The 24,009-nt window shown below is 37.4% G+C and overlaps 1 protein-coding gene across 1 annotated transcript in view; it reads left to right on the forward strand.

Moving 5' to 3' along the window:
• The first annotated feature begins 3,187 nt into the window (after nt 1-3,187).
• Nucleotides 3,188-24,009, forward strand: part of CYYR1 (cysteine and tyrosine rich 1) — a 110,868-nt gene continuing 90,046 nt past the window's right edge. Inside the window, 2 exon segments of the mRNA XM_017856437.1 lie at nt 3,188-3,736; nt 10,184-10,286. Of these exon segments, the coding sequence (XP_017711926.1) occupies nt 3,322-3,736; nt 10,184-10,286 (518 nt within the window). The 5' untranslated portion in view covers nt 3,188-3,321.

Below are 24,009 nucleotides of genomic sequence, written 5' to 3' on the forward strand. Positions count from 1 at the left end.
TGGGGTGCAGTGGCGTGATCTCAGCTCACTGTAACCTCTGCCTCCCGATTCTCCTGCCTCAGCTTCCCGAGTAGCTGAGACCTGAGACTACTAGCGCGCACCACCACGCCCAGTTAATTTTTTTGTATTTTTAGTACAGAGGAGGTTTCACCATGTTGGCTAGGCTGTTCTTGAACTCCTAGCCTCAAGTGATACCCACCTCAGCCTCCCAAAGTGCAGGGATTACAGCCATTATCCACCGCGCCTGGCCTGATCTAACAATCTAAGTTTTTTTTTTTTTTTTTTAATGTAACTATTTTATAATTTTTTTCTGTATATTTTAAAACCTTAAATCACATTTATTTTAATTTCCAGAAACTCTTTTAATTCCTCTGATGTTGTATTCTTAAGGTTTCTCATTCCATACGTATTTGTAAATACATATTTTTTCCCTTCAAATCCTTTCTTTTAACTCCCACAATTTTTTAATGGCTTGCCATCTTTCTTTGCCTTTCCATGTCAATTGAGTTTGGTTTCCTGAGCATCTGCATACTTCAAGGTAGCAGCTCTAGAAGGTAGACCTGCAGGCAAGCTTGCTCGACCAATCTGTTGAACTGTATGAGAAGTCTTTCTGTTCTCTAAAGTAAGCTGAAAGAGACTATCCTGACCAACATTGCAACTTCCTATGGGGCTCAATGGCAATAGCCAGCCTCTTTCGGATCTGTGTCAACAAGTGGGCGGCAGAAGTCCCTTCTTCTATCACAGCTACCAGTCTCCCCTCAAGGATCTGTATTCAGTCTCATCTGCAAAGACAATCATTTTTCTATTCCGAGCAGGCTGGATATCATTCTTCAGCTCTGCAAACACTGACTTCCATCTGTATCTTTTTCCTTCAAGACTCAAAGGGCTTGTATGCCTGGGATTTTCTCTAGGTTCCAACCATTGTCCCAGTTATTTAGAAATTGTGCTTCTCAGTGGAATGTTTTGATCAGGCTACGAGAACGACAGGACCTAGTGAAGAAATCCTTGAACACCCTGGATTAAATGTTTGAATTTTAACCTAAGGGCGACAGGATGCTACTGAGTTTTAACCAGGTGAGTAAACATGATTAAATCTGTAGTTTAAGAAGAAATATTCCAGCTTCAGCCTGGCAAACATCTCTGAAGGCAGGGAGAATGAATTAATAAAGACTATAAAAGTCTAGATTAGGGCAGAAATAGAGGATAATTTAAAATGCATTTGAGTGGTGTTTAGGTGGACAGATTAGGTGAACTTGGTGACAGATTGGCCAGTGAGGATGAGAAAAAAGTTGGAACTGATCAGGCTTCTTTTGAACGTGGTAGATGATTGGGCCTTCACCAAGGTGTAAAACACACTAAAGAGCTTAGCTTATGTTTATTTTGCGGGTGATGTTTCCTCCCACTCTCTTATGCCCTCGCAGCAGTGCATTTATAGGAAATAATTCCCGGAAGAGAACTGACTAAATTAAGTACATGTGTATTTGAATTTTCGTACATGTAAACACATTGTTTCCCTTAAGAGTTCATTTGGTTTTGAGTTTGGTTGGTTTGATACATGAAAAGTGATGTCTCACTGTCAATTTGATTTCTATATTTATATTTATTTGTTTTGTATGAAGTATCTATTAATATCCTTCCTCAGTTACCTCTTGGTTGTTTTTCCTATTGATTTTTTTACGCTCAGTATAATAATGAGATTAGGACTTTGCACCTTTGCATTGCAAATGTTTTTGCCAGTTAAATGTTTGCCAACTGGAAGTTTTAATTCTTATTTGGTCAAGTGGGTCAATATTTTACAGTTTCTGAGTTTTTTATAATGCTTAGACAAGGCTTCCCTATTCCACAAATATTTGAATGTTATCCTCTTATTCTTTAATCTAACATTTTCATAGTTCTATCTTAAATATGTAATTCATATAGAACTGATTTTGATGTAAAAAGATAAGGCTCCAGGCCGGGCGCGGTGGCTCAAGTCTGTAATCCCAGCACTTTGGGAGGCCGAGACGGGCGGATCACAAGGTCAGAAGATCGAGACCATCCTGGCTAACATGGTGAAACCCCGTCTCTACTAAAAACCATACAAAAAATTAGCCGGGCGTGGTGGCGGGCGCCTGTAGTCCCAGCTACTCAGGAGGCTGAGGCAGGAGAATGGCGTAAACCCGGGAGGCGGAGCTTGCAGTGAGCTGGGATCCGGTCACTGCACTCCAGCCTGGGCGACAGAGCGAGACTCCGTCTCAAAAAAAAAAAAAAAAAAGATAAGGCTCCACAGATGACTATTCGTGGTCTCAACACTTTTCACTGAGTAACTCATCATTTCCCCTACTACTTTATATTGATACTTCTTTAAGCTATAAATTAAATTGCTGTACACACTCATGTCTACTTTTGGGTTGCCTTTTCTCTTTCATTGAGCCTTTCTATTCCAATGTTAATCTAAACTGTTTTAATTATGGTGATATTATATGTAATATCCCATTCATTATTCCCATTCATTACTCTTGTTTTAAATAGATAACCTTACATATTTATTTTCCACATAAACTTTAGAATCAGATTGGTTTGAAAAAAATCATGTTATTTTTTAAATTGAGATCAATTTTATTTCTAAATGTATAGAATAATTTGGGGAATCTTGTCTTTATGCCACTAAAATTTCTTAGTGAAAAAAAGTATCTCTTTACTTATTCACATCTTTGTTTTTTTCTTCATGCATGACATTGAGAACTTTCTAACTGATTTTTGTTTGCAGGAAAGAAAACTATTCGTTTTCTAAACAAGAGCTTCATAGTTGATTAACTTTGATTTTCCATGTATACACATATTTCATTTGCTAATGACAATTTAGCTTTCATTTTTTATAAAGCTTTTTCTTTCTCTTGTTTAATTGCATAGGTCAGTAACTCCAAAACATTGTCAAAATCATAACGACAGTGTGCACTGTTTGTTTTTTTTTTTCTGAAATTTACAGCAAAAAATAATAAACATTTTATCAGCTTTCAGCAGAGATGCCATACACTTTCTGTACTTCCCAATCCTGAGTTTTCGTCGCTGTCACTCTTTGTCCAATACCTTCAATTCTGAAAATTCCTTCCCTTTGTTTAAAGATAAAAAACAAAGTTGTTCATCCATTGCTTAGAAAGGAAAATTATAGTGGAGGGCAGGGCTAAAAAGGAGCAGGTTGAACTCCATAGCAATCGTCAAAGCAAGGGGTTAGAAAAAGTTTCTTGGTCCTCTAGTCACTCTTTAGAAGGAAGAACCCGAGCTTGGGGAGGAGTCGGGGCCACCCCCGCCCCCTGCCCGGAGTCGTTGCCACCCGCGGAGATGAAATGTGAGCCTGGGTGGCCAAGGACGCCGGAGTGGCCGCCTTCCCCGTGCCTGAGCGCAGTGGGGCGAGACAAAGAGACCTGGGCCCCCAGCGCAGCCCGTCTCGGGCCACGCGCGTCCCAGCTCCGCGGAGTCCCGCACTCGCTGGCCCGGGACGCGCCCGGCCCGGGCTCCCTTGGCAGGCTGCCTCGGCAATGGCCGGGTCTCCGCTCCACCCGGCTCTCAGGAGCGCTGCTCTCTCCATCTGATCGTCCTCCATCCTACCCATTCCCTCCAGTTCCGGGCTCTCCCTTCGCTCCAAGCCTCTCTCTGGCGCGCAACCTCAGGCCACCGGCTTGGATGGACGCTCCGAGGCTGCCCGTGCGTCCAGGGGTCTTGCTTCCGAAGTTGGTCCTGCTCTTTGTCTACGCAGGTCAGTGACAGAGTGCGGCGGAGAGGGTCAGAGGCTCGGGGCCGGGCTTGGGTCACGGTCCGGGCCAACTTGGGTTGAGCTGGACGGACCGGGACCTTTGCAGAAGGACCTTTGCAGACGCCTCTGCCTTTTCTGCCAGGCGACGGCAGAAACCCGCGCGCTTCCACCCTCACGCGGTTTTGTTTTGTTCCTTTTACTTTTTGTATTTCTTTTCTTTCCCTTTCCACCTTGGAAATAGCAGTCTCGTGTTTAGGCGATTTGACTCTGGATAGAGTAAACTACATCCAAATAAACTTATCTGGATAAGAGTAGGCAGTGGACTCTCCATCTTCTGCTTTCTGAATAATCCTGGTTTTCCCTCTTACGAATAAAAAAAACTTAGAGCTTTGTTTTTGTTCTTTGGGAGATTTACAAGTGCGGTAGACTGAGCTATAGGATTGAAGTCAAACACAGGTTTTTGAGAAGCTTGAATTCACCCAGGGTCTAATCTGTGTTAGTTGATTTGGATAAACACTTGTTTATAAGAGAAGGACATCTCATTTCCCTTCTAATTATTTGCAGTAAGAACTGCTAATAATTAATGAAGCAAAGTGGGTTTTCTTGTTTTGTGATTAATATGGAGCCCCAAATGGCCTTTCATTGGTTATTCAGGTATAGTGTCTTACACATGTGGTCTTTGCATTAGTTCATACTCACAAAGCAATGCAAGCTAAAAGCAAATTTCTTGGTACAATGTTTTTGTGTCTCTAACGTCCTGTGACAAAAATCGCAGGCTCATCCATGAGCCTCCAATACTAAATGTATACACAGCACTGAAATTTACCTTAATACTCACAAATATATTGCAACTGAAATGATTTTCTTCAACGTTGGACCTGAGCATTAAAAGAATTGAATTTCTCATTCAACCTTGCTAGAGAAGAGTCACTATAACTTCTGTAGACATTTTCAGTCTGTTTATTGAAATGCAAATTAGTGGCTGTCTAGGAGTTACCCTTTTAAAGATGTTTTATGGCAGGAAAAACACTGACTTCCTAATATGGAAATTCATAAAAGTAGGATAAGTTCTTCCTATTAAATGAAGAGAATTTACATTTAATCTGTCTACAACATTTATTTCTTTTATTAAACTTATGTAAGGTTTTCAGAATTTGAGGGATTAACAGAGTCAATTACATTAATACTCGTTTTCTATTGAAAAAATCTCTTTATTAGTTCTTTTGAAGCAATTATGCTTTTCACCGCCTCTGCTCGACAGTGTTTAATATTTTCACTCACACTTACTCAACCACTCCTTTGAACCACAATTTTGTTTGTTAGTTTGTTTATTATATTCCTTCTGGTAAACTGAAAGCTTCTGCTTTACACATCTGCCCCCTCCTCCTATTTCCCCAGTGCAGATGCCCAGCTCCTCAGGGCTCAGGAAATCAGTGAAGCTGGCCAGCAACAAGGGTGGTTAGTTTAGAAAGTTATCAGTCCATTCATTTCTCTTCTTTGGAATCCCTTTCTTGTAAGCTACAAAGTAGTTGTAAGCCAGTGCTAAGTTGATTTATTATCTTTGCTAAGAAGTGTTTAGCTAATAACCTCTTTGGTGTCAATTTCTGGACTTCTTATTTAGAGGCCTTTTTATGCTTTTCATATTCATTCAACTATTACTTACTGAGTGAGATATGTTGAGCCGTAAGAGGTCATGTTCTTATCAGTCTTCTCTGGGAAATATGGTATGATCATAAATTACTTTAAGGTATAAAAGGTTGTGTCATAGGAGAGGTAAAATCATGTGCTATAGATGTTCAAAGAAGAAACCTTATTGCTGGCTTAAAAGAGTAAGCTTCATGAGGACAATGTCTATTTTGTTCAGCAAAAAGATCAATCAATATTTGCTCAGGAAAACTGAATTGAGGAAGACTTGAAGGAACTAGACCTTTGAAAAATGGAGACGCCCTGAACCAAACGAGATGGAGTCAGGTATAGCAGGATATCGTGTGATCAAAGGCAAAAATCAAGATCTGTACATACAACAAAGGATATTTCAGTTTGGTTGCAACCAAGAGGTATGGCTGGAAGTAAGGGCAGAGGTTAGATGCTGGAACACCACAGAAATCAAAAGAGTTCATACTATTAAATGAATTGCCAGCTTTATGGGACAAAAATCTATGTAGATGCACTGCTCATAATCTAAATTATTTTCCCCAAAGCAAATGCATTAGATTCACATTTTATTTGGCTAAACAAATAAGAACAAGGTTTCTATACCTGAAGCATCATGTTGTACTATAAAGTTACTTTTGGAAGGAGACCCAGTGAAGTGTCGATATTATTGTCTGCCTCCCACTGCAGGCTACAAAGACAGGATTTGGTCAAGGTTTTACCTTCCGGGCCTCAGCCAGTAACTTCTGTCCCCTCCCTTTCCTTCCTCTCTTATCTTAGCTATAGTTTGCAAGGGCCATTTCTAAGCAAGCGCTTCAAGCCAGATACTGCCTTTCCTGTTCTGCACTTTCCTTAAGGTGGGAGGCAGGGTGAGTTGGGAGGCAGGGGTGAGTTGGGGAACCTTCTTCCAGACCACACCTTTCAGCAAAAAGTCATTGAAGAACATTTAAATTGGCTGATTTTCAGGGATACTAACTTGGACATTAGACGTAATATTATTTATTTTCTGAAGACAAATTGGAATGGTCTGTTCTTTCTCCTGTGAGAAAAAGCTCCTGTATGGCGCCAACACTGATCTTTGCCAAACTATTCTCAAATATCCCAGAGAAAGCAACTAACATAAAAAAGGCTTTGAGGTGTGGTTGAAATGTCATTTTGGAGAGGTTGTGATTGTAAATGTATTTGCCATTCTGTTAAATCTCCCCTTTTGGGTAGTTTAATTCTGGGAAGTAGACAGGAGCACTGGAAAATGCCATAAAAACAATGACCAATGTGTAACATGATCCAGATGTTTGCTCAGGTATAATCCAGCTGCTTGGCTACAAGATTTTGGGCTTGGTTTCCTGTAACGTTGGCTCAAAATATTTTGATAACACCATGTCTTTATAAGAGTAGTCACCGGAATACAATGGTAGCAATTGAATCTTTGATATTGATGGAGAGTTTAATAAGATGTCACTGTCCTGGACACGGTTCAAAAGGCACCCATGAAGTTACTTACACATTGGTTGTCCTACTCTGACAGAATAGTGGGGACATTAGCTCTTTCACAATCAGAGTGGCTTTTATTTATTTATTTTTTAAATAATCTCAACGTCTTTAATTTTAGACTCAGGGAGTACATGTGCAGATTTGTTACATGAGTACATTTTGTGATGCTGAGGTTTGAGGTACAATTGATCCTGTCACCCAGGTATTGAATATAGCACCCAATAGTTGTTTTTCAACCCCTCCCCACTCCCTTTACTTCCCGTTCTAGAAGTCCCCAGTATCTATTGTTGCTATCTGTATGTCCGTGAGTACCCAGGGTTCAGCTCTCACTTGTAAGTGAGAACATGCGGTATTTGGTTTTCTGTTCCTGAATTAATTTGCATAGGATGATGGCCTCTAGCTTCATCCATGTTGCTGCAAAGGACATGATTTTATTCTTTTTTTTTTTTTCTGGCTGCATAGTATTCCATGGTGTATATGTACCACATTTTCTTTACTGAGTCCATTATTAATGAACACTTAGGATGAATGAGTGTCCTCACTATTTCAAATAGTGCTGTGATGAATGTACAAATGCATTTGTCTTTTTGATAGAATGATTTATTTCCCTTTGGATACATACCCCAGCAATGAGATTACTGAGTCAAATGGTAGTTTTGATTTAAGTTCTTTGAGGAATCTCCAAACTGCTTTTCATAGTGGTTGAACTAATTAACATTTCCAGTAACAGTGTATAAGTGTTCCCTTTTCTCCACGGGCTCACCAGCATCTGTTGTTTTTTTGACTTTTCAATACTAGCCCTCTATTTTGATTTGCATTTCTCTGATGATTGGTGACTTGTTGAACATTTTTTTGTTGTGTTTGTTGGCTACTTGTATGTCTTCTTTTGAGAAGTGTCTGGTTCATGTCCTTTGCCCATTTTTTAATGGGATTATTTAGTTTTTGCTTGTTCAATTATTTAAGTTCCTTATAGATTCTGGATATTAGGCTTTTGTCAGATGCATAGCTTACACATATTTTCTCCCATTCTGTAGATTGTCTGTTTACTCTGTTGATAGTTTATTTTGCTGTGCAGAAGTTCTTTAGTTTAATTAAATCCCGCTTGTCAATTGCTTTTGTTGCAATTGCTATTGAGGACTTAGTTATAAATTCCTTCCCAAGGCTGATGTCAGGAATGGTGTTTCCTAGCTTTTCTTCTAGGAGTCTTATAGTTTGAGGTCTTTCATTTAAATCTTTCATCAATTTTCAGTTAATTTTTGTATGTCGTAAAAGATAGGGGTCCATTTTCATTCCTCTGTGTATGGCTAACTGGTTATCCAGCACCATTTACTGAATAGGGAGTTCTTTCCCCATTGCTTATTTTTGCTGACTTTGTCAAAGATCAGATGGCTGTAGGTGCACATTGAATGGCTTTTAAGAACATGAAGCAAAACATCCTCACTAAGCCCTTCAGATAACTGACCAGTAATAAATTAAACAGCACTAAAAATGAGAGCTATGGAAATTCACCAAGAAAACTGTAAAATAAATAGCCTTTAAAAGTGTATTGTACTCTGCAAAAAGCATTTATTGTCAATATATTGGCTTCTCCCTTGTATCTAAATCATTAGATCGTGTTTCTGTTTTCAAATTTTAGAAGTGGACTTAAGTACTTACTGAATCTCACAAAGGTAATTATTTTTTGTTTTCATTCCTTCTTACCACAATCCAGAGGTAAGCCTCTAGGGTCATGTTTGACTACCTATAATGTAAAAATAAAACTGAGGGGAAGGAAACATGAATTTTTCCATTTGTTGCACAAAAGCCATGCATAATTGTTAATGGTGACTGAACTTTGCTACCTTCTAATCACATCTCTTTGTAAAGTATCATCTTAGCAGGGAAGTGATTTAAAAGCAACGTAAAATTTCCTTTGTGGATAAATCAATTACATGGACATGTAGACATAAATATAATATTTTGTACTTTTAATGTTATGGCTTTGATAGGGAAGCAAAGTTTTATATAATTTATATGATAATTAATATTACCTTCAGGAATTGAGTTGGAAATGGATTATTTTGTGACTCTTAAATGTGCAACCTAAATTATCAGACTGTACTTAATGCTTTTCTAATCATGTATCTGAAACTTATATGTCCATCATAACTTACATGACTACCTTGGTGACAACCTTAGCTTGTTAAACATAAATCATTTAGGTGGAATAAAGAATACTTAAAAGCTAGAGTAATTTTTATCCAACATTTTAGTATAATTTTCTTGCTGCAAAATATATGGAAAAAAATAGTAATTTCTGATCCTTTATTCAGAAAATAACTTTTCCCCCTTCACATAGTACTGTTTTATATCTTACTGATTCCTCAATCTGGTATTAAACTCTTAATTGTTTACAAAATATTGTCTATGGAGATTTCTTCCTATAACCAATCATCTTTTAATCCAAATGAATTTACAGGATGCAGACTCATTGTGTTACCACATGTATGCAAACTGTAATTATACAGGTAAAAAATGGCACAAAAAGGAAAGCATACAATGCAGGTTCATGGAAAATATACATCATTTTGAAATTATTCCTTTTTGGTGTTATTCATACCACTAAACTTTCTACTGATTGAGTTCAGTTGAGAATACAAGAACCTAAAGTTAGAAGATTTTTTTTTTTGCGGGGGGTGGGCAGAGCTTCACTGTGTCACCCAGGCTGGAGTGCAGTGGCATGATCTCGGCTCATTGCAACCTCCATTTCCTAGGTTCAAGCAATTCTCCTGACTCCGCCTCCTGAGTAGCTGGGATTACCACTACACCCAGCTACTTTTTGTATTTTTAGTAGACACTGGATTTTATCATGTTGGCCAGGCTGGTCTCGAACTCCTGACCTTAAGTGATCCACCCGACTCAGCCTCCCAAAGTGCTAGGATTACACGCATGAGCCATTTTGCCTGGCCAAGAAGACTTCATCATTTAAAATTTATTATAAAAACTCTATGGACAAATCCAATGACTGAGTAGTTTAATTGTTCTTTTGTTCCTTCCTTCATTATCTCATTCAACTAACCCTGACTAGCAATTATGGTGCTTGGTGTAGAAGATTCAAGAATTGTCTTTGTCTTTACAGCTTAGAGTCTAATGGGGAAGGGAGGCTAATTTAGATCCTTACAAATGTTTTTGAATTCTGAGGATGAAAAGAAGATTTAAAACCACTAAAGAGTGGTCATTGGCTGATTAAGATGTAAAATAGCATAATTTTTCCTGAAACTGTGATTTTACAACTATAACTGCTCACAAATGGTTTTTGTTTTGTAGATGACTGCCTTGCTCAGTGTGGCAAAGATTGCAAATCTTACTGCTGTGATGGAACCACGCCCTACTGTTGCTCCTACTACGCTTATATTGGGAATATCCTCTCGTGAGTATTAGTCAAATTTGGCAATACTGATGCTCTTCCTCTTGTCCAGTTGTCCAGTTATGTCTTTTAAAAGTACTAAGTGATAGTTGTGGGCAAGAGATTTCAAGACTGGTTATTGACCTGAAATCTTTACTGGAGATATTAACACATCACTATATAATGGACTATGTTGTTTGACAAAATACGCAAAATAATATACAAAATAAATTGCCTTCACTATAAAGGAACTAAAAGGAGTTATTCTTTTATTGTTTTACTTTGTGTACTATAATAATGTTTTACATAGGCATCATTTTATTGATAATTTTGTAACATCGTCAGTGATATGGTTTTGTCTATTCTGTGCAAGTTAAAATTTGTTATTTAATTATAGCCAGTTTATTTTGTCATCATGTATGAATTTAATATATCCAGTAGATGTCAGGAAAAAGAGAGGTTATGAATAAAAAACAGTTGAGACATGAAATGTCAGTTCTCACATAATACATATACAGCAACTTCAGGAAACAGATTTAGAGCCTAGGACAAGCTAGGCATGGGTAATGCAAAGTGATAAACAACAAGGCACAAAAACACAAATGAAATATACACATGTAGATTCTGTGAAGCATTTCCTTATAACAAATTAGAAATTTATTTTAGAGCTGCTTCTGGACAAAGGGAAATACAGAATCCGGACCTGCCTCCAGGGCTGTATGGCAGGAAAAGTCTGCACTTGTCAGTTCCTCAAGAGAGGAACCCACAACTGAGAAATAAAAGGTTGAGAATTAGGAACATATGAATTTCTTGAGTCAAAATCCCCATGGCTTTCAGTTAGCAGGAGTGGTTGTGCCTCTGTCTTCTGTTCTTGTTTTTCAAGTCAGGACCATGATGATTTGGGAAATGTTCTGTTTAACTTACGCCCTACAAAAGGCTCAAGTGGAAACGGGAAACATTAGGCGCTAAGTCATATGTGCCCGGCTATTTTAGGGACGTGTCTATTGAGACGGCTTATTACACATCCTCCATTTCCCGAGAATAGAAAACCTGGCACCACATAAACTTTCTAGAATCAGTGTTGAGGCTGCTATTAGAGATCATGACTCTGAGAATAAAAAAAAAAAAAAAAATCACATTTCGGGATACTCTTGAACACTATAATAAATGTGAAAGAAATGTCAAGCTATAATAAAAAACCATGTGTGGAATTTAAGCCTTCTTTGAAATGCAAATAAGCTCCAAATAAAATGTTTGAATTTTTCTTCATGGGTGGTTTGGTAGAAAAGAGATTAAGCCCACTTTTTACATTAGAAAACTGTCAGGATGATTTTTTACAGTAACTTATCAGCTCAAATATAAATATATAATGATGTTCACGGTGGTATATTACTTCACAGTATTTAAAGTAACTTAAAATACATTATTAATACATTTAATTTTTTTTTTCTCAAACGTTCTCCACATGCCAGATGCTGCTGTCCCAGGTAGAGGTGTGAGTATAGATTTGGAAAATGTGAAGTCAAAGTGATTCTGTGATTCTTTGGTCATCTGGCTCCTGGCCTATTTCTTGATTCACTAACTATTCATGGAGTGTGTTATGCACTCTTTCTCATTCCATAGCTACCTCCACCCAGGTAAATACATACGTAACTACTTATGAATCAGAATATTTTTAAATATTTGAATGTATAGACGTACTTCATATGATTTACATTTGCAATGAAGTTCACATTTTTATGGTACACATTCTAAATCTTTAATTTCGCCGCTGGTTACAGTGAAGAATTAGTTGAGTTGATACATGTATCTAGGTTATTAGGACCAGGTACTTGTTATGTTTGGGGGGGGGAAATCATGTTTTAGAAGGGAAAATAAACACAGATGGCATTATATTTCAGGCAGTTATAACTGAACTTTCTGTTCAAAATAGAAACCAGTGAGTAAATATCATGGGAAACAATTCTTAGCAAAAAGAAAGGTGGCAGTGGTGGGGGGAGACTTTAAAGCACTTTCCTACTTGATAAAAGAGAATACATTTTCAGGATTTCCAGTTATTGTTTAACATTTGAAAAGAGTTCTTAACTCCACCCAAAGTGCTTTTTTTTTTTTTTTTTTTTTTTAAATTGGTGGTTGGGGATGCAGGAGGTAGGAAAAAAATTAATTCCAAGAATGCTTACAAGGGTTCCTTCATACACTTGTCAAGTATTTCTGTTTTGAAATTCACAAATGATGTTTCCTCTTTTTCAAGCATCCAGGCACATTCTTAGTGAAATCATTTTAATAGTCATAACAGAAAGCTAAACCCCTCATGGTTATTAGAAAAGTAATAAGGAAGAAAGCAGTAGCACAATGAAATGTTAGGTAACTTAAATGAAGATTTTATAATTTGGTTTATATTTTGTTTGTTTTGAAAATAAAATGTTTGCTCAACTTAAAATGAGCTAAAAGACAGCAAAATATAATGTGGGCATTTTAGAGTGTTTGTAAATTGGTTGGGTTAGGGCCACTTGACTGTCCTTGCTGAGGTCTTCCCCTAGTCACCCACTGAAATAATCAATGTTGCTTTTCAGCCCTTAATTCTGCTAACTTCAATTGCCCTTGCTCTTTTGCAAACTAACCATTAAGATTTGTTTATAAAACAGTCACAGGAGCTAATTTAGTTGAAAAGTCTTATTTTACTCAATTTGCTCTCCTTTTTATTTTATTTATTTATTTGAGACAGAGTCTCATTCTGTTGCCCAGACTGGAGTGCTGTGGCACAATCTCAGCTCACTGCAGACTCTGCCTCCTGAGTTCAAGCAATTCTCATGTCTCAACCTCCTAAGTAGCTGGGATTACAGGCAGGAGCCACCACACCTGGCTACTTTTTGTATTTACCATGTTGTCCAGGCTGGTGTTGGACTCCTGGCCTCAAGAGATCTGCCCAACTCGGCTTCCCAAAGTGCTGACAGGCAAGAGCCACTGTGCCCCGCCCTCTCTTTTTTTTTTTTTTTTTTTAAGATTCTTTCTCTTCTAAATGAGAGTTAATTTTGGCAGATAAATTCAGGTGCCCTTTTTCTTTCTTATTTCTGTTAGGAATTTTACAATTTACTTCTGTCTTATAAAAAACTTTAAAAATTGAACTTAAAAGATAGCCTATCTACTTCTGGTCATTACAGTCACAGATAATGACTTCAGTGTAGGAGAATCCGTATTATTCAGAATTTAAGAATAATTTTTACAGCATTCAGCATGTTTAGTTGAATCGATTATTTATAAATGCACACTGAGTGCCTGTTACCATGGCAGTGCTGGCCTAGGTCCTGGGATCCAAAATTGAAAAAATGATGGACTCTGACTTCCAAGACCTCAAAATCTGATAAGAAAAGAGAGCATAGACAAATAACTCTAATTCAAAGAGCTAGTCTATGAAGTATTATTGGAGGACTGGAAAGCTAAGTGTGTGTGTGTGTGTGTGTGTGTGTGTCTGTGTTTAGGAGGAGATGTTTAGGGAACACATCATCAACATGGAATCTGATTAGAGTTTTGAAGGAAAAGTAGATATTTACATAAATAGTGAAGAAAGGGACATGCCTTTTGGACAGATTCTTGCATACAAAGTCAAAGATACAAGAAAGGAAATGATCCAGTTGAGAAAGTCCCTATTGTTCAGTGTGGTTAGAGGGGAAAGGGTAAACCTTGAATATAATGCAGGAATAACTAGGTCAGGCAAAAGATCCTTTAATAAAGTGCTTTTATTGGTCATGCCTAGCAAAACTAAAACGAAATAATTTGGTTCTTTTCTGGAAATCAGGTATCTGGTTTTATATAGAACAGACACGTTCTTAGACGTCATTAAGACAATAGACAAAGATGAGAAGGCTCCAAATGAAGCTTCTTTTTATTTATTCCATACATGAAATATTTGGAATGCACACTTTGAGATGTTACACTATTTGAAACCATTTATGACAAACTATGTGACCTTATAATTATTTCTCCATTTAAGAGATTTTTGACCATGAGGGCAACTACCTGAAGAGAGAAGTGTCGGAATATTTAAAAATGAGAATTGGGCCAATTTGAGAAATAAACAATTTCCCACCAGACTGATTCTCAAACATTTCATTCAGCAACTCTGCTTCATGGAAGATAGATATTCTGTGATGAATATGGAAAAGGATGTTTAACTTTTTGCTGCTAATGAAATTTAATTGCCATTCCCCCGAAAGTAGATCCAGCGTAAAAATGTGGTTTATAGAGTCCTCTTTAGAGTTGGTAGAATTCAAGGGAATAGAGGGTGTAATTGAGTGGCTAATTACTGTTATCCAGTGGAACAAGATAAACACAGAACTGAAGTAAAGTTGAGGAAAATGAAGGTATTCTGTGTTGTAAGAGAATAATTGTACAATAGCGAATATGAACAAAATATTGACTAGTTTGGACACAGTGAGCTAGATGACAATATATCGCATTTAATTTCCTAACTCAAAAATAGATTTTGCTTTTCCACTGTAAAATACTGATCCGTCTGTGGATTCTTCAGAGCCCATCTGGCCAACACAAAATCCCCACAGGAAAAAAAAAAAAAAAAAAAAACAAGAGGGAGAACTAATAATGGAGATCCTAGTGAGATTACATTTCTTTTCTTCTCAATGAAATGTGAAAGATGTATTACCCGCAGTTTGGCAAAGACAGCTAATAAATATCACAACTGTGATTTGAGAGCCATGCTATGCATGAAAGCAAAACTGAGTTAAAAGATAAAGGTTTCATATTTTCAAATGGCATTTGAGGTCCTATGATCATTAAGTATCTTAGTGTTCTGGAATAAACAGGCAAGGCTATTCAAACACTGACAAACGTAATGCATTTAAAAAGGCCTTTGGCATTGGTTAAAAAAAAATCATTTAAATTAATTAAGTTAAAATAATCTTAGTAACTAGATATGAAAAGACCTCTAGAAAGTACATACTGAACAAATCAAAGTTTGTGGGAGTCTTATTTTTGTTTTAATAATGACACAAAGATAAGTAACTAATATGATGTTAAAATAAACGTGAACTTGATTTAGAATGTAGCAACAACTTATGTTTGCTGTAAGAAGGAAGTCAATGATATTCAAATGTATATTTGCATTCTATGAGTTATTGTATTAAAAGAAAATATACATATGTAGATAACTAAAACTTCTCTCAGTCCAATTTCTATGCTGTTATTATTGTCTTTGTAAATTAAGCCTAATTGTCAGAAACAGAATTCGTTTTGAGGAAGGAAAAATAAAGTTTCTAGAACATGTTTTCCACAATTTATCTTACAGCTATGTACAGTTTTTCGTGATCTACATCAGGTGCTGGAGCATATAGCCATGAATCAAATATGAGGTTCCTGCCCTTGAGTTGCTTAGAAGCTACTGAGAAGCATAGACACATCAGCAGATGAACTTGCTGCGGGAAGCACAAAATGCAATGGGATCAGAGACAAGGAGCTTTGATTCCAACTTTAGAGTGCTGGAAAGGTCTCTTAAAGAAGAGTAATTCTAAGATCAGTTTTAAAAGGAAAAGCAATTAAAATCCTCACTCAGAGTTAAAACGCTTAGCAAGCTAGGGATATAGAAGAAAAATGTTTAACCTAGTAAATATGTATTTTAAAAACCACCACCCTATCTCAGGCACCATAACCAATGGTATGTTGTTTTAACTCTTCCCTTTAAAGGCAAAAATATGACAAACTAGTGCCTTCTACCACTTCTAGTCAGCATTGTACTGGAAGCCCTGGCCAGTGCAATCAGCAAGACACATTTTTAAAAAGGTAATAAAAATTGGAAAGGAAGAAAGTAAATTGCTCTCATTTACAAATGAGATGATTGTCAGTATTCCTCAGACTATAAAACATGGAATTCATCAAAATTGCAGGATATAAGATCAGTCTACAAAAGTGGTTTATTCCTAGATACCATCAACAATCAATAAGAACATGTAATAGATATGTACATAAATAAATCTAAAATACAATATTTAAAACAATAATATATCCAGTAAGAAATCCAGTAATAATATATGCATTTAGTGAGTATTATAACCATGCAAAAATTACAAGGGATAAAGAGAGATCTAATGAAATTAAGAGACATACCAAATTGTGGATGCAAGTATTGTAATGTCAGTATTTGAATATGGCAGTTCTTCCTGAACTATCTGTAAATTCAGTGCAATTCCAACCAAAATCCACAAGAACATTTTTTGTTGAATTTGAAAGAATGAGCCTAAAATTTATGTGGGACAGTAAAGGTCGTGGAGAGAGAAGAGAGTTGTGAAAAAGAACAAGGTCAGAAAATATGCCTTACAGACATCAAGATTTATTATAAAGTTATAAAAAACAAATTGTTTGATATTGGTTCACAGATAAATCAAAAGAATGTGGAGCTTAGAAACTGACTGATGTGTATATGGAAACTTGATAGATAACAGAAATGACATTACAAACTAGTGGAGGTGGATAGATTATGTAACAAATGTTGCTAAAACAACTAGCTATCCATATGCATAAACATTAAATAAGATCAATTCATCACTCCACAATCAAAAATCCACTCTTATCAGACTAAATACATAAAACAAAAGCAAACAATTACTTTTTTTTAATAGGAGAATGGCATTTGTGGTATCAGGATAGAAAAGATGTCTAAAATAAAAGATTAAAAAACACAAAAGAAAAGATCACTAAAAAACACTGAACTGTACACTTTAAAATGGTGAGTTTTATGGGACGTGAATTATATCTTGATTTTTAAAAATTTTTAATACAGAGAGCAACAGAATTCCTAGATAAAAATGTAAGGCAAACCCTCACTTGGAGAAGATGTTTGCAATTCGTATGATTCACAAAAGGTTAGTATTCAGAATACCTCAATAAGATAACAGGCAACGTGTGTGTGCACAAAAAAAGTCATAGAGCAGAAAACTGGATGGTCCAGAAACAAGTGAAAGATACTCCACCTGGCTAACTAAAGCAGGAAAAACCAACTTAAGACATTGAAATACCATTTCACACTCATCAGGCTCGCCATACTCCATAAGTCTGATAGTGCCAAGCAATGCTGGCAAAGATAAAAGGGCTCTCACGTTGTTGATGGGAGAACATGAACTGTTCCATGTAGAGAGCAATCAGACCCCATGTAGTAAAGCTGAAGATAGACATACTTCAGGATTTAGCAGTAACACCTCCTCAAGATATATTCCCTAGGAAATTTCCAAATCTGCACAAGGAGACATTATTTATACTGTTGGTTGATGTATTATTTAAAAAATAACAGAACATTAGAAGCAACCCGCACCTGCATCAGAAGACAGTAGATAGAGTATATTCGTGCAAACGATACAGCAATTAAAATAACTCAATTCATATTAACATACTATTAGAGTAAATCTCAAAATTAATAATGCTATGTGAAGTGCTAACTGAAGCGCAACGTGTGCAACATGATGTTATTTGCATAAAGTTAAACACATAAAATCATTCTGTGTATTATTTATGAAAACAAGCACACGTCGTGAATGTGTAAATGTGTGAGGGAGAGAAGAGTACCCATGAATTTCCCCAGGACTGAGAAGTTTCCAGGGATTCAAGACTTTCAGTACAGCAATCTGGATGGTCTGTGGCAAACTGAGACACATCGGTCACCCTAGGGAGGAGGGTTGGGAAGTGGCCTTCAACTCTGATATCATTGCTTAATCATGGTGGAGTGCATCTGCAAGCACAGCTACACAGGAGGCTGAGGTGGGAGGATTGCCTGAGCCCAGGAATTTGAGACCAGCCTGGACAACATAGCAAGACCCTGTCCCTAAAAACTGTTTAAAATTAAATATCTCAAGAAAGTATAATTACTAACATGGGTAGTGGCATATGGGTGTTTTATATTATCTATGATTCTTATATGTTTGAAAATTCTTTTTTTTTTTTTTTTTTGAGACGGAGTCTCGCGCTGTCACCCGGGCTGGAATGCAGTGGCGAGATCTCAGCTCACTGCAAGCTCCGCCTCCCGGGTTTACACCATTCTCCTGCCTCAGCCTCCCGAGTAGCTGGGACTACAGGTGCCCGCCACCTCGCCCGGCTAGTTTTTTGTATTTTTTTAGTAGAGACGGGGTTTCACCGTGTTAGCCAGGATGGTCTCGATCTCCTGACCTCGTGATCCGCCCGTCTGGGCCTCCCAAAGTGCTGGGATTACAGGCTTGAGCCTCCGCGCTCGGCCCTGAAAATTCTTATAATTAAAAAAAGATAATGTAAAAGTTTGATCATAGTTGTAATGGAGTCGCCCAGACACCTTTTTAACATGCCGATTCGGATTTGGTAGGTCTGGATGCGGCCTGAAATTCTGCACTTGTAACCAACTCCCAGGCATTACTGCCACTACCTATCTTCCCAGTACACCTGGAAAGCAAAGGTTGGTGCTATTTGACAGTGTTTTGTGCTACGGGATAAAAGGACAGAAGAGATTAGGACTTGACGACTGATGGGATGTGAGCATAAGGATTGGGGCTAAATGAGAGGAACATGTCTGAATTAATTCTGAAGTTTCTGCTTTGGATAAGAGGCTGGATGGTGTGCTGGGAACTGATGGGGAATATTCAGGAAGATTCAGAAAGGGGAATGAATTCTGCTTTTAGTACATTAAACAAGGAAAAGCCTACAGGGTATGAACCAAACTCAGTGAGCTTCAGATGGTGGAATGTTCCATTCTGAAGCTCAGTGGAGAGCATGAAGCATCACATATAGGTCTGGGAGTAAAAAGCCTGGAGATACTGGGGTTGAAAGGTGTGTGGGAATGAATGAGATATTCTGAAGAGAGGTATAAGAAATAGAACAGCAAGCCAACAACGGCGCCTCAGGGAAATTCGGGAACACTGAGATTTCTCCCCTCTTTACATTCAGATGCTATTTTAGCCCCTTTTTACCTCTGTCAAAACTGACCTGTCCTTCCCTAATCAACCTGAATACACTCCTTGTGGTGGTGGGAACAATGAATGCCTTTATTTTCTTCTATTTGCTTGTTATGTTTTATGTTATATAAAATGTAGGATTTGTGATATTTCAGTTCATTCTGAATTGAATGTTACCATAACAAAGTGGTCTATGTGAGCGTCCATTTTCATTGACTTGGATTGTGTCCAAATCAGATTACCTCCTATCTGTTCATATAATCTAGGTTTAGGAGCTGCCTTAATTAGACAGAAATCACAGTTGGATATTATAAAAGAAAGTGTGTTTGGTGGCAGCAGGAATTGTTGGAAGAAAGAGAGCTACCATTTATTTAATGCGCTGTCACCGATGCTTAAAACATATAAGTTAATTAACCTTCAGAATAGTCCCCGTGACCTACGTATTATTCCTGTCTGTTCAGATGAGGAGGATGAGGCTCAGAGTAAAGTCATTTCATATAGCTGCTGTGTAAAGGGCTGGCATTTAAAATGAGACATACTTGGCCTGTTTCTGCTACTCCTCACTGGTTCCTGAAGATCTGAAGAAGGTTTCAAGATGCAATGAGTGAAAATGATTCATTGCTATCCTTATGAAGACCTAAACACTATATTTTGGAGGGAACCTTTTCTTACCCACTATATCTGGATTTGAGTCCCTGTTGTGCGCTGCTGTAGCATTATCCCTTCTCTATTTGATATGGTTTGGATTTGGTCGAATTGTAATCCCCAGTGTTGTAGGAGGGGCCTGGTGGGAGGTGAATGGATCATAGGCGTGGATTTCTCCCTTGCTGTTCTTGTGGCAGTGAGTGAGTTGTTTAAAAGTGTGTAGCCCTTCCGCCTTCACTCCTGCTCCAGCCGTGTGAGGATGTGCCTGATTCCCCTTCACCTTCTGCCATGATTGAAAGTTTTCTAAGGTCTCCCCAGTCATGCTACCTGTACAGCCTGTGGAACCGTGAGTCAATTAAGCCTCTTTTCTTTATAAATTACCCAGTCTCAGGTATTTCTTCCTAGCAGTGTGAAGACAGACTAACACACTCTCCTGTTACTATTTATCAGTTTATTTATGTTCCTTAATTATCTGTCTGCCCTTCCACACCCCAGACCTAAGAGGACACGAAGCCAGTTTGCCAACTCACTATCGAAGCCACAGGGCCTAATAGATAGAAGGATCCAGAATAGATTATTTAAACACAGATCAATTCTTCATTTAAACATGAAAAACCTGACATTTCGTGGGTTCTAAATTAATATGCATCATCTGGAAAAATATTTGCTTAGCAAAATCAAACCATCATTTGAATGTGTTATTGGTTTCAAAGAATATCTTTTCATGGAATACAGATTAGGTGTCATTACAGAGTAAAAGGAATAATAGAATCAATTGTCACTTTCTAATCACACTGTTTATGATAAATTATAATCAGATGATGGAGACTAGAACTGAAAAGCCAATTTGATTATAATAATTTAACCTCCTGTCATGTTTCTAGGTTGAATGTGCTCTATCAATTAAGTAATATGATCTGCCAGCCTATGACTATTAAGACAACAGGCTCCTGTGCAACTCACCTTCATAATTTTTGGCGATAAAATGTTTTATTGATAAAATTGAGGAGGGAAGAACTACATACACCCAGTGATTTTTACTCCATTATATTGGAAGAATTCTGATGGGCACCTGCAACCCAGAACACAATGTCTCCCAGCTGTCTCCTCACTGCAAAATGTTAGGATGTACCACCCATAACTAATGAAAATTTCAGAGGGTGATGATAACTTTATAAAATGTAATAGGATTCCATCTGAAAGTGCTGTGGGTGAAAGCCTCAGCTATTTAGCCAGTAGTAACTCTGGGACTGAGAAACAAAGAGAATTTTTAATTTCAATATTCATGGTTACAGAAAGGAGAGGAAGAAAAAGACCCTACAGGTAATAAAAAAATTTTATGCCTTTGCACAAATCTGACAAAATAGAGAAAACATGACAAATTACTTTAAACATATTTCCTTATAAATTCGCACTGTCAAAAACATAAGCAAAACTATATCTCTCTATGCTGCATTTTGCAAAAAATAAGAGCTACCTGTGGTTGCAAATAGCCAACTCTACTGTGTGGATACACCTTTTTTTTTTAACAAACATCAGGCATAATGTAGGATCAGCCTCTGAAGTATTACACATAGAAATATATTAGAATTTAAGTTTATCAAATAAATGCTGAAAACTCTACTTTGAGGTTGCAGTCTCAAGTAATATTCATCCTTACATTAAGTAAATAGACCCTCGTGGCCTTTGCCAAGTAGAATTAAACAGGAAACAATGCTTTGTAATTCTATTCTTGAGTAACAGTAGTTTTAGTGATAGGGAGTTGTAGGAGAAAGACCACAAATGTTTGGATTCAGAAAAATCGGGCTTGGGTTCCTGATGCTGTCTGAACTTAGATCTCCTAATATCACCAAGCTTCAGTTTGTTCATGTGTAAAGAGGGAATAGTAACTTGCCCCTCTGACATATATATTTATACAAAGAAGCACTTAGAAGGGCTTTACAAATTTTGCCTGTCATTAATGAAAACACTGGGCTTTGAAAACATCTAGGTTTTAAGCCGGGCATGGAAAATGCATGCCTGTCATCCCAGCTACTTGGAGGGTTGAGGTGGGAAGATTGTTTGAGTCCAGGAGTCTGAGTCCAGTTTGAGCAACACAGTGATCAAAAAGAATCATAATAATTTAAAAAATAAAATAAATAAAACGTGTTGGGGAGAAAAATGGCTTCTGCAAGGTCATTTGGAAAGTCTGTGACTGAGCTGCAGAGTGTCACTTCTGGTGACAGGCTCTCTCTCTGGCTCTCTGGACTTCATCAACAGGAGAGTACCACCTGCCTCTCCCCAGGAGAGCACTCTCGGCCTTGAGTGAAATAAATGGCGCCCTTAATCAAATGTGATTGGAGTCTGATAACTGCAAAGGCAGCTAATTAAGTACGGTGTCCTGCTGCCCAGTGGTTGCTAAAGGCATAATACTGCCTGAACAGTACCTTAGATACATGTACATTAGATACACAAGTCTACCATGTTACCCTAGGCTGGCTTGTGAATTAGAGTGAGAAACCCACTCAGAAACTAGGTAATCAAATCTGAATAAAAATATACAAACCTGATTTATAGAAAAAAATACATACATAATATCAAAAGTCAGTGGGTAATGATTTGCTTTAAAAAAATGATTCATTAAAGAATTCCATTGGCTCATCTCCATTGATATGTCAATAATTAATGCACACAATGGTGTTCTAACTGCCGGCTCTTTTGGCAGAGTGATCATAGTGCTGTATAGATTGAGTGTTCTTTGTATGTAACAGTTGAGAATTTCCCTGATTAAGCTCTTTTAAAAATTGTGTTAATCAGCAGTTCTCTCCATTTAAGTCAAGGCTTATAAGACTTAAAAGAACAAAAATCGCAACAAGTTGCCTCCGATGATACTGTGCACAGACTACATTTGGAACAATCTCCAGATTGAATGTATTTTCAGTGGAAGCAAATACATGCCAGGTGCCTTGCCAAATAAAAGGTCATTGATCATCATGAGGATCAGCTGAGGTCTATCAATTCTAAGATGAGTTTCTTTTTATTCAGCCTGTTGGGTTTACACCGCCAGCTTAATATACATGTTATATATTTTGTTTAGTGTTTGTGGTAAAATAGCTTTTGTCTCATTATATTTAGTTGAGAGAGTTGGTTCCAGTTCTGAGTAAAATGAAGAAAACAAGCTCCACGCTCTGCCTCCCACTGAGCTCACCTGTGGAGCGTGGACAGAATGCAGGTGGATTGGGGAACCAGACCAAAATTTGAAATACTGCCCAACTAGCCATAAGTTTACCAGTTGTTTCCCTCTGTTACCCAACTCTGGACTAAACACAGACCGAAACATAGAAGTAGGCTTCAGGACATGGACAAAGAGAGCTGCAGGAGAAGCCCTCTAGTTCTGTCTAAGTAAGCAAGCATAATGTGGACAGCGTATATAGCATCTGTGCCATCAGAATCCCAGAAGAAAGGAGAAAAAGTGTGGAGCTAAAAAATCCCAAGTTTGGTGAAAGAAATAAATTACAGATCTAAGAAGCTGAGGAAATTCCAAATTGGATAAACCCAATTAAATTCACACCCAGATACATCCCAATCAAATTGGTTAAAAGCTAAAGAAAAAAAAAAAATTGGAAGCAGCCAGAGAAAAACAATACATTACCTATAGGGGAGCTGTGATTTGAATGACTTCATTTTCTCATCAGAAACCTCAGAGGCAAGGAAAGTGGCATATTTTTTAAGTGCCAAAAGAATAGAATTGTCAACCTCTATATCCAGTAAAAAATATTATCCAAGAATAGAGAGAAAATAAAGATGTTCTTAAATTAAGAAAACTTAAGAAAATATTAATCCAGCAGACCTGATGTAAAAGTACTTCAGAAGGAAAGCAAATGATGCTGGAGAAAACTTGGAATATCATAAAGGAAAAAGAAGAGTAACAAATCAAAGTCCTGCCTAACTAGCAGTACTAGTTGGTAATTACGGTAGGCTGTTTTTCTCCTCTTGAGTTTGTTAAAATGCAATCGACTATCTAATGCGAAAACATATGATATGTATGATAGCACATTCAATGGTTTAGAGGTAATAATTAACATGACTAGCATAGGAGGGGGAAAGTTAATGGATCAATAAGATGATAAGGTTTCTATATTCCAACAAAAGTGATATAAAATTGATTCTAGGTGATGGTGAAGAGTTAAGTATATATCCTG

The sequence above is a fragment of the Rhinopithecus bieti genome, unplaced genomic scaffold, assembly GCF_001698545.2.
Source record: "Rhinopithecus bieti isolate Rb0 unplaced genomic scaffold, ASM169854v2 scaffold_1295, whole genome shotgun sequence".
Taxonomy (NCBI): domain Eukaryota; kingdom Metazoa; phylum Chordata; class Mammalia; order Primates; family Cercopithecidae; genus Rhinopithecus; species Rhinopithecus bieti.